The sequence below is a fragment of the Daucus carota genome, chromosome 3 (assembly GCF_001625215.2).
Source record: "Daucus carota subsp. sativus chromosome 3, DH1 v3.0, whole genome shotgun sequence".
NCBI lineage: Eukaryota > Viridiplantae > Streptophyta > Magnoliopsida > Apiales > Apiaceae > Daucus > Daucus carota.
Window position 1 is genome coordinate 49427224 of NC_030383.2, and position 11962 is coordinate 49439185.

Below are 11962 nucleotides of genomic sequence, written 5' to 3' on the forward strand. Positions count from 1 at the left end.
GAGTCGACAAATCCAAGCACGGGATAAAAATATAATCTTGACATGATATTGATGGATGATATCACTAAATTAACTATTAGTCATAGTCATGTATGTTTGCTGGTTATTCTTTTATAATATTTGTTTTGTTCATCGGACATATTTGTTGTTGTTAATTTTTATATGATTACTTTGTATACAGGAAAAAATTATTCATGAATTATCTGTTTGCTCCGTTCAAACAATTTTTAAGTGAGGATTGTTTACACAGTATTATAAAATAAAGGTTGTTACAAGAAAGGTTATTTATAAACCGCTATATCACGTATTTAAGTTAGATGTTTTTGTGCACAATCAATCCAAAGAAATTGGAGGAAAAAAAACATAAATAAAATTAAGATTCGTCGTGTTTTAAAATGTTAATTATGTGTAGAAATTTATTTTCATTTTTCACCATGAATTATAGTCCAATTTTACAATTTTATATATTAGTATTGGTATTACATCAAGATTTTTACAATATAAAATTTATTTTATCCTACAAATATTAATCATTAATATACTTTTTTATAGACAGCCACAAAATTATTGCATTCTAAAAATATTAATATTGAATCATTTTTTCAACAAAAAATTAAATCATTAATATAATTTTTATAGGCCGCCGCAACGCGTGATTTCTCAACTAGTAAATTAATAAATGTGAGTAATATTTAGAGATAACAAGAAAATTGTCGGAGTATTTACCTTTCAAAAAGCCTATATTTAACACAAGAAGCCAAATTTATTATTTTATTTACTTCAAAAATCACACATATCTATTTTAAGAAAAACTAGAGTTATAAGTATACAAAATCAAATATGAAAATATGTTATCGAGAATTTCCATATATTATTTTATCAATTCATTATATATATGATTATATATGAAAATAGTTTATAAAAATAATTTTTTTTGATATACTTAAGTTTTTTACTTCCAAATAAAAATGATAGTCTTGTTTGATTTTTTAACAGTTACATTGATAGTGATGTTAAAAATAAGATTATAATGATGTTAAAAATAAAATTATAAATATATAATTTTGAATATTTTTCTTAACAGAATCTTTATATAACTTTTTTTTAACTCTAACGTGTTATATTTCAAAATAAACACTAACTATTATGTAATCTTTTTTTACTCTAATATGTCACACGATACATATCTTTTTTCATGCATATAAAAATATACGAAATATGAAAAATCTGATTTAAATTTATTAAATAATAAATTATCATATATTAATAAAAGAAAAATATTTATAAATAGATAATAAATTGTAAAATCTAAGTTTTCGTGCGAACGTATGATCAGTTGGTTAATATAATTTAATTAAAATTCAACTCATTAATATTGAAATATTAATAAAATGATTTTAAATTATAAATAATAAACTACGAATTATATAAAGCATGGATTAAAGGCTCGTGAAAGTAATATGAGAGACCATGAACCTCCTCAAAACATGAAAGGTGTTGTAAATAATATATTTATATGGATGTTCTTTAGCTTTTCACTAGCCAAACTTTTACCTTTTGCACTAAATTGATTTTGTAATCTTATATAAAAAACGTGTGTGTAACACATATGAAATATAAAATGATATCTTCTCTTTTCTCTCTTGTCTAGCTCTCTCAACTTTCTCCCTCAGAGTTTTTTCAGAAAAGCTATGACGAGACATTATTTCGTTTGACGGACATCCAAGGAGAGTGTTATAAATAATATATTTATATGGATGTCTTTTGCCTTTTTACTAGCCAAACCTTTGGCTTTTCACTAGTTAATCCTTTGGTTTACTTATAGCTGATTTTGTAATCTTGTATAAAAGACATGTGTGTAACACATATGAAATATACAATGATATCTTATCATTTCTCTCCTGTCTAGCTCTCTCAACTTTCTCTTTACATATATTATTACATACTCCTTCCATCCTATTTTAAGTGTCCTGTTTGACTTTTGAATGGTCAAATTGACCAAATTTTGACTGAGATTTAAACATATAATATAATTTTGAAAAAAATAAAAAAATTTATGTCATTATAAAGTCCATACAATATACTATAAAGTGTAACTTTTAGTTTTTTAAAATAATAACGATTTTGTTCTTTATGCTTGGTCAAAATTTGGTCAATTTGACCGTTGAAAGTCAAAACAGGACACTTAAAATGGGATGGAAGGAGTAATAAAAAAAAATTTCTTAACTTTTTATTTGTTCAATTATCAGATAAAGTTATTTTTTCCGCTTCTTTTATATTTAACTCAAATTAAAATTAAAAATTAAATATTGAATTAAAATTCCATTTGATATGAAGCATTTTTTTTACAAAAGAACATAATAAAATTCATTGATATATACAGGCCACCATAATCTCATACTTGTTGACCAGATATCTAGCCACAAAATATATGGAAAGGGTAAAATATAACTGTAAAATTTTTCCCCCAGCCGGGAAAGAGAAATGAAGAGACGTGGGAAAAGCTTAGGATGAGGGAGAGTTGTGCTCCTACTTTCACGCCAAACGGACAGGTTATAGAATTCTTTCAAACACAAGTAAGCTTAACCAGGCAAATGTACATCAATCATCATTATATAATAACTTAACAATACAATTATATTTTTTTTTTTCACTTTTTAAAATCATCTGGCTTGAATTTGTTGTCACTTACATTTACCAGTTTGTAATCATCTAAATCACCTATTATCAAGCTTGCATGCCCTTCCTTTTGGGTTTTTGCTGGGATTTTCTTGCTTTTATATTCCTCTGAAGATGAGGTTTTGCTCACCCTCATTGTGAATGGAGATTATTTTTGATGATTATGGTAATTATTCTTGAAACCCTATTTATTAATTTCTGTTTGATAAGGAAAAGATTGCATTTTTGATGTCTATGGCACCTCTTCTTTCTTTGATGTTAGAGCTTGGTTCTTTATGTGTTAAAGTGAATTAATGGTACCTAGCATGTAGAATATTAGTGGCAATCTTATTGATAGCACAAGTTGAGGGTTCGAGTATGAGGGGAGGCGTGGATGAGTGATATTTGAATTGGTAGCTAGCTTACTTGATGCATTTTCGAATGTGAACAACATGATTAGAACCAACCTTCTCGATATGGTTTTGTCTTAATACCCTTTACTGCAAAATCTAATTCACTTTCATGCAATTATACAGTTTCCATTTTCAGGAATGCTGTTTTTGAGCCATTTTATAGATGAAAATGCTTGGTCCTGTCATTTCAAGGATTTGGCATATGGGGGTTGACTATATTTTCGTCTTAAAGTTTTAGTTGTTTTTCCACATAATGGAACGCCAAGCATCAACAGATGTTTTTCATCCTAGTCATGGTGAGATGAAGATATGAAATGTTAAACAGTTTCCTCTATGTTTGATCAACTATTCCCTGACTAAATTAATTTTTTCAATGAATTCCAGATAAACAGCGATCACTTCTTATCGAGTGGATAAACAATACTCTAGTTAATGTCAATTTGCCGGGAAACGCTTCTGATGAGGATTTGAGAGCATTCCTGGTTGATGGTAGTGTGTTATGTGAGGTGTTGAATAAATATAAACCAGGATCCATTGAGGTAATTCAGTAGTTTGGTAAATTCTTCCAATTTTTCATTTCTGAATGTCTAATAATAACTAAAGAAGTAGAGACTCGTATTTTCCAGTATAGCGGTTCTGGTAATTCTTCGAAGATAGGCTCAGAAAATGTAAAAAAGCTTCTTGCTGCCATGTACGAGATGGGATTGCCTATATTCCAAGTTAGAGACATAGAAAAGGTAATAATGTTTCTCTTTTGTTTCATCTATATAATGATCTCAAATGGTCAAATTCTTGTTTGCCTTTTTTATAGAATTAAAATTTTGTCATCTTTTTATCAACTTCATCGTTGGCATTGTCATAATTTCTTTTGCAATTCATAAATTCATTAGTAAGCTTCTTTGCATCTGGTCAATAAACCAGAGTAAATTTCCGTGACCCAATTGTTTAGTAGTTGCTAATTTCTGCTTCCAGTTTCTTTCTCTACTTGTTATCTTATTAATATCATACAGGGATCGATGAAAATTGTGATAGACTGCCTGCTAACCCTTAGATCACGGCTTATAGTGAACGGTGGGGGATATGAACTTTCTGCTGCTAGTTTAGCCAGTCCATTTAGTGTGACGCACAAAGGTTCATCAGAGTCAAGCTTCTATCGCCTTTTGCGCAGTCCACTCAAGTCAGGTATGTTGCTTCTCTGTCTTTTCACTTTTATGTCTGATAAAAGTAGGTATTTTTAGGCCTAGCATTGTAGCCTAGCGAGTTCCTCTCTCTTTTCTTGATAACAAGAGGGTGACGCTCAAGCCTCAGCCGAGACATGGGTATTAAAATTTCTGCAGTTGATCATTACTGGAAAAATAATAAGAACGATAAAGAGATATTGTTTTCCTGAAGAGACACAACGCGAACTGGAAATTCACAAATTAAGAATTATTCTGTATCCACCACAGTGCAAAGATTCTGTAGACTTTCTCGGATCTTAATGTAGATACTGTTCATGTATTTAGTTGTTGTGGATTTTTTAGATTATATACTTGTAAGGTAACATACATATGTACATTGGTAACTGAATTTGCCAAAGTTCATTGTTTTATTTTCCAAGTATATTTACAATATCTCTCAATCCGATTGACTAATATTCTGGACCTTCCTCCTATTGTTCAGAACCATCAGCAGCGTTACTGCATCATGTAGGCAATAACTTCCAAGAAGTGTTTCAGATAAAGCATGGGTGCTATGCAGATATACCTTCTGCGAAGATATCAGAAATGATAAACTCAACCCGTTTCGATGTATGTTTAATAAGACACATTTTCATTTGTGTTGATCGCTCTAAAATGTGGCCACCTTTTAGTTGATATTCTATGGTATTCTGAACTAAGGCTTCTTTGATGCATTTTCTTTTCTGCAGAATGCGCCAACACAGTCACTTTTAAGTGTCGTGAATGGAATTTTAGATGAGGGTCAAAGAAAGAATGGTGAAATACCTTATGTAAGCAAACAAGAAAGCTGAAACAAAGTAGTTTTCCATTTTCATATAGTGTACAAAATTAACTACATAGAGATTCTACTGACAGTTCTTTCTTTCTTTCCATAGCGTGTGGCATGCCTATTGAGAAAAGTCGTCCAAGAGATTGAGAGACGGATTTTTACACAAGCAGAGCACTTGAAAACTGTAACGTTCACAGAAATTTGGTGCTTTTTCAGCATAATGACTGCATCAGCCTCATTATTTTTCGTTCTACCTGCAGCAAAACCAGCTGTTCAAGGTACGGGAGGAGAAATACCAGTCAAGAATCAAAGTTCTTGAAGCTCTTGCAGCTGGGACTGGTGAAGAGACACAGGTAGCATATGGCATCTGCAAATGTTCTCTCTTGATACGATTTCCATTCACTGATTATTTGTGTCTTCTTACTGTCACCTGTTAGAGGATGTAGACCCATGTCAATAGATGTCAAATAGTTAGGTCTTATTACTCATGGAAATATCTGTCGAACCCTGGTTCATACTTTAAGCTTCTCTCAACTTTTATTTTATTTTATTGGATACAAGTAATCAGTTTTTAAGCTATTATGCTAGGCTCAGAAGGTTATAACAGAAGGAAAAAAGAAAGCTGAACTGCTAGATGTACCAAAACCGATAAACCAAAAGGATAGCAATAATCATAAAACTGAGTCTTTGAAGAAGGAAGAAAACAACCATTATGAAAGTTTATCTTATAAGAAAGAAGATAGCAACAATCATGAAAGTGCATCTCTCAAGAAGGAAGATAACAACAATCATGAAAGTGTATGTCTCGAGAAGGGAGATAACAACAACAATAACGAAATAATCTCTCTCAGGAAGGAACTGGAAACAACTAAGAAAAATTATGAACAGCTTTGCTTACAAATGGAAGCAACCGCCGAGGAAAGCCAAGAAATCAAATCTTTGAAGGAAGAGTTGGAAATAGCTAAAAAAAATTATGAACAGCTCCGGATACAAATGGATACAGATCCTAATGGATCTCGTGATATTACCTCTATAATGCAAGAGCTGGAAACAACTAAGGAAAATTATGAGCAGCTTCGTTCACAAGTGGAAATAGCAGCTAAAGGAAGCCAAGAAGTCGAATCATTAAAGAAAGAGTTGGAAATAGCTAAAAACAATTATGATCAGCTCCGACTACAAATGAACACGGATGCTAATGGAGCCCAAGATATTAATTTGCTAAAGCAAGAGCTGGAAACAACTAGGAAAGGTTATGAGCAAAAGTGCTTGCAATTGGAAACGGAAGCTAAAGGAGTTCAACAAGATCTAGAGGAGAAGCTAAAGGAACTTGAGCGATACTTGACAGAGTCAAAAAGTAGAATTAGAGAGCTAGAGACCACTATACAATCAGAAAGTCGGAGATGGAAAAAAAGAGAGCACATTTACCAAATATGTGCAGAGTTTCAGATAAGTGTTCTGCGGGTATGCTCAGTATACATTGTGTATGTTATTTTAGACATAATGACTATCATCTTTTATAGTTCAATGAGCATAAACTATCTTTCAGGAGCTAAAAATTTCTTCTGTAGCAATGAGGCAGGAGGTTACACAAACACAAAAGAGTTATGTGGACGATTTTAGTCGCCTAGGTTCGGTTTAATATTCAGCTGACAACTTGCTACTTTATGTTACGTGTCTTCTGTGCTCAAAAATTTATTTAACTTTGTTTAGGGACAAAGATCAAGGTATTAGAAAAGGCAGCTGAAAACTATCATGTAGTCCTAACTGAAAACCGGAAGATGAATAAAGAGCTCCAAGACCTAAAAGGTACCACTGTTACATGCAATGTATTATGCTTTTAAATGAGCTCAGTCTTTTTATTTCTTTTAAACCTTCTTGAGTAGGGAATATCAGAGTGTACTGTCGGATTAGACCGTTCCTTCCTGGACAAAAGGCAAAGCAGTCAATTGTTGAATACGTGGGTGATAATGGGGAGCTAACAGTTGTAAATCCATCAAAACAAGGAAAAGAAGTCAGGCGCTCATTTAAGTTTAATCAAGTCTATGGCTCAAAAGCAACTCAAGGTTTTTCAATCATAGCATCTATTGTGCTCTAAGAAACATTCTTGTAAATATTTTAGATTGCTTTTATTTTACTTAAATAGTGAAAATAATAACATTTCTCGTGGAAATTGACAGTGGATGTATATTCCGAAATCCGACCATTAATACAATCTGTTTTGGATGGATATAATGTATGTATATTTGCATATGGTCAAACTGGCTCAGGGAAAACGTATACTATGGTATGAGCCTTTATTATGCGTTACTTTTAAGGGTAAACTTTCGTATTGTTAGCTTGCTTACATTAATAACTTTCACTGCAGTCGGGCCCTGATGGAGCTTCTGAAGAGGAATGGGGGGTCAACTATCGAGCCATGAATGACCTTTTTAATATTTCTCAAAGAAGAGGAAGAACTTGTGCATATGAAATAGGGGTTCAGATGGTCGAAATATATAATGAACAAGTTCGTGATTTACTGTCAAGTGGTTCTCAGAAGAAATATCCTTTCATATATATGCTCTAACTTTTCCCATGGAGATATGTTTACACAGATTATTGTGTTGTGTCAAAATTCATCCCTTGCGTCATTACATTTTACATTTGTTTGGGTTCACGAAGTTCCAAATTGAACTTTACAAAGTGCTTCATTGTCTAATTTTTATCTTATCATGTATCAAGCCTATGGTTTCCTTAATTTGCACACACTAGGGGTTTCGTCCAACTCCCAAGCAAGTGGCTTAGCTGTCCCCGATGCTAGCATGCATCCTGTACAATCAAGCTCTGACGTAATGGAATTCATGGAAATTGGACTTAAAAATAGAGCAAAGAGTTCCACTGCCATGAATGAAAGGAGCAGCCGATCACACAGGTTCTTTCTTCAAATTTCAAGTTTTTCCCCCACATTCTTCTATGCGTTTAGATGTTTCTCATTTCAATTTTAATTTATTGAAGATTTATGTTTCTAATTTCATTACACATATGCAGTGTTTTAACAGTCCATGCTCGTGGGACGGATTTAAAGACTGGTTCATTGTTGCGTGGCAATCTCCACTTGGTGGATCTTGCTGGAAGTGAAAGGATAGACCGCTCTGAGGTAACTGGAGATCGACTCAAGGAAGCACAACATATAAACAAATCTTTAGCAGCACTTGGAGATGTCATCTTCGCTTTGGCACAAAAAAGTGCTCATGTTCCATACAGAAATAGCAAGCTCACTCAAGTTCTTCAAAGTTCTCTAGGTACATACTTATCATCCATTCCTGATCTTCTAATTTGTTATTTTGAATCATTTCAGTGATTTACAAGCTATTAGTATCTCATCAAACTATTCAATTCAACAAATTGTCTTATACAAAATACAGTCCAATATATTAGCAAGACCTTAATTTACTGTAGACAGTTGCCAGTTACATTTAGGTCAAAGAATTCTGTTACTCGAACTCTCCAATATTTCCGTTTTTATGAAAACCACACACTTTAATATAGAAATGTAATTCAAATGGTTTTACAAGGCCTCATGACAACTCGTTTATAGGGAGTAATGTTCATAGATGAGCAGTTGCCCTGTTTCTTGAGTAATGTTCAGAAATTTGACATAAACACACTTATGTGTATGTTTTGCTGGTAGAAGACACCATTGTTAAAATTGTAAATAATCAGAAAATAATAGGTATAATTACATTTATGTTACGATTTTATGCTCAATCCCGGACCCTTGTCCAATTTCGAATCCATATCCTTAAACTACGAATCCGACAGATCCACACCCTTGTCCGACACTCTTTCTGGGTAACATAGCAAAAAATATGCTTACTCTTCCAAGGTTTATTTAGATACAATAATCCGGGTAATTACGTGTTTAAGTTCAATTGGTAAGTAACTAGGAATAATAATAATTAGGTAATCATGTAATTCTGCTTGATTGAAACATTCATGTGACATTTGGATTCTGACGGGGGATAATCTGAAGTAAAAAATTGTCTATCTTCAGAAGTACTTTTGTAAAGACTAAAGAAACATTGTTCTCAATGACTGTCACAAATTTACCACTGATTGATTTAAATTTTAAGGCTTCATCGATGTATTTCTAGGAATACCATAAACTAGATATCTCGTGATTTCTAGAGGATTGAGAGCTGTTCTGCTATTCTTCTGAAACGTTTCCAATCAAAAGTTGAAAAACTAAAATAGAATTTGAATCGTCATATGTAAGTTGTCTTAATACAGTGGTAGGAAGGCACGAGCCGCAGAGAAATTTGAGTTTTATCCCAACTGTAGATTCATAATTGCATTAACACAACCATAATCTCTCTATCTAATAACACAGGTGGTCAAGCAAAGACAATTATGTTTGTGCAGCTTAATCCTGAAGCTATCTCATATACGGAAAGCCTTAGTACCTTGAAGTTTGCTGAAAGGGTTTCCGGAGTTGAGCTTGGTGCTGCACGGAGCAGCAAAGAGACCAAGGAGGGCAACGATGTTAAAGAATTGATGGAACAGGTGCTCAAATTTTCACATCCTTCAGTCTGTCAGATCTTCTCGTTTAAATATAAGAATGTCCACTAGTGAGCAAAACACTACATAATGAGACACACGGGGATGGGTAGGTCAGCCTGTAAGATATGTTGGAAGGGATAACTGATTGCAGATTGGATAACCACAGAAATTTAATTTACACGTTATCAGGCGAGCAGTTGTAGTCCTCCAAGTTTGTGTTACATAGAACTGGAATATTTCCTGGCGTAAATAAGATTGTGCAGAAATGAAATTCCTTCATGGACATTGTTTTCTGTTCATGCATGCTATATCATGAGATGCTTCTAAAATGCATTTTTTCACCTTTACAGGTCGCGTCTCTAAAAGATACAATAGGAAAGAAAGACGAGGAGATATCGAGACTGCAGCAGCTGAAAAATGGAGAGAAACGTGCAGTTGCAACGAGGTATCAGAATTCTCCTTCAATCTGAATTTACACAGGATGCATTTCTTAACAAAGCTTAATATTATTTGTTTGGAAAAGATAAATGCAGATTCTGATCAGGATCCTACTGCTCGGCTAGTTCCCGACAGTATGTTTCAACATATATTGGGGTATTTGAAGAGATGATGTCTGATAGTGGACTTTCTATTGTACAGACCATGACAGTTCTATATAAAGTGATCACTTCCTTCAGGATTCAAAACCTTTATGAGAACTTACCAAAAGGTAATATTTTGTAAGCTCAAGTATGAGGGTGCCATAGAACTATACCGCGAACAATCGGTTCGTGTATTTTTATCTAGCGTACTTTTGTGTTATGTTCAAGAAACTCAAACCCAAACAAAATCCGTATACGGGAATTTCAAACACGAACACTGACACAAAAATTATGTACAAAAAAATACATGATATTATATATGAAAAATACGAGATGAATAAAATAAAATATTAACATTTATATACATATCTAAATATTGATTTTTTATTATAAATGTTGTAATTAAATATATTAATATATATATATATGTGTGTGTGTGTGTGTGTGTGTAATAAATTTTATTTTATTTAAATATCATATACTTTATGGTGTGTTATGTACTTCAAAAATAAAAACACAAACATAACATCATAACATGAAATTAAAATCTATATATTTCGTGTTGGCATGATGAAACACAAAAATTGCCGACAGTAGGCAAAAACTCGTTTCATCAGTGAAGACGTTATATTCCCTTTCCGAGTTCTGTCAAATTGTAGGTATTCAGTAGACCAAAAAACCATATGCATTAAAGTTGAATGAAAGCTAGTTACGCTCCATGCAGTAGACCATCCCCACTGCCTTCACTTTTTTCCCGTGTTCACTCAAGTTTCTACCAGCAATTATTTTTTATTTTTTTTGATAACTTGGGTTAATTGAAGAGTTTTTAGGGAAAATAGATTTTTTTACCACCCAACTTATTATTTGTTTAGAAACCTACCACTGAACTATAATTTTTTTCTTTTTTGCCACTAATATTAGGTTCGGATTTTTTTTTTGTCACTAACGTTAGGTTCGGATTTGTTTATTAACACTATGTTATTCTTTTAAGAGTTAATTGCATTTGGCACCCCTTTAATTTCAGCATGTTGCACATTGCACCTAATAGTTTTGGAATAAACACTATGCAGCCCCTTATTTTTAACCCGTAGACACTTTGCACTCTTTCCGTTATCTTCTGCCGTTACCGTTAACTTTTGAAGGGGCATTTTGGGAAATGCCCTAAATGTGTCCTAGGTAGTTTATCTTAGAGGACGAGAGTACGGATTTTTTTACTCAGAAAGGAAATCTCAAAATTAACTTATGGAACTATATTTATAAAAAGTGGTAACCTTAAAATACGTGACAAGTAGTGGTAAAGAACTATAAAGTCAAGTGATACCATATATTTGTGGAGTCTTAAAATAATTCATAAAACTAAATTTTTTAGATTCTTAAAATACCTGTTAAACTCTCATACTTCAAGGTAAACTAGCTAAGGGACACATAGATGACTGTATATAATGTTATAGACACATATCATATGACCATAATATTGCAGACTACCACTATATTTTTATAATGCTAAAAAAATAACATATTGTTAATAATCAAATTAAAACATAACGTTAGTGACAAGAAAAAATCCAACGTTTTTTTAAGGAAAAAAAACCAACATTAAATTTTATTCAGAAAAAATAAAATAAAATAATTTTTGAAATTTTTTGGAGTCTCAAAATGAGTGTCCAACTCTCGTCCTCCAAGGTAAACTACCTGGGACACAACATAAAGATATAGACACATATCAGATCGCCATTATATTGCAGACTAACACTATATTTTAATAATACTAAAAAAATAATA

General features: G+C 32.5%; 1 protein-coding gene across 1 annotated transcript; it reads left to right on the plus strand.

The window, feature by feature from the left end:
- The first annotated feature begins 3324 nt into the window (after nucleotides 1-3324).
- LOC108212621 (kinesin-like protein KIN-14M) lies at nucleotides 3325-10411 on the plus strand. The gene is made up of 18 exons (XM_064090096.1): nucleotides 3325-3367; nucleotides 3456-3610; nucleotides 3698-3808; nucleotides 4082-4253; nucleotides 4734-4861; nucleotides 4981-5061; nucleotides 5167-5244; nucleotides 5321-5485; nucleotides 5649-6521; nucleotides 6607-6688; nucleotides 6771-6866; nucleotides 6944-7123; nucleotides 7238-7344; nucleotides 7426-7601; nucleotides 7807-7971; nucleotides 8088-8341; nucleotides 9430-9602; nucleotides 9950-10411. Exons 1-18 carry the CDS (start codon nucleotides 3325-3327, stop codon nucleotides 10067-10069), a joined length of 3159 nt encoding a protein of 1052 aa, XP_063946166.1. The 3' UTR covers nucleotides 10070-10411.
- Nucleotides 10412-11962: the final 1551 nt, after the last annotated feature.

What these genes read in the sequence shown, in the direction of transcription:
- LOC108212621 (XM_064090096.1), top strand. Translation starts at nt 3,325, where the DNA reads ATGGAACGCCAAGCATCAACAGATGTTTTTCATCCTAGTCATG. An exon ending in GGACGATTTTAGTCGCCTAG is followed by an intron (nt 6,689 to 6,770) that starts GTTCGGTTTAAT and finishes AACTTTGTTTAG; the next exon opens with GGACAAAGATCAAGGTATTA. An exon ending in AGTTCTTCAAAGTTCTCTAG is followed by an intron (nt 8,342 to 9,429) that starts GTACATACTTAT and finishes CTAATAACACAG; the next exon opens with GTGGTCAAGCAAAGACAATT.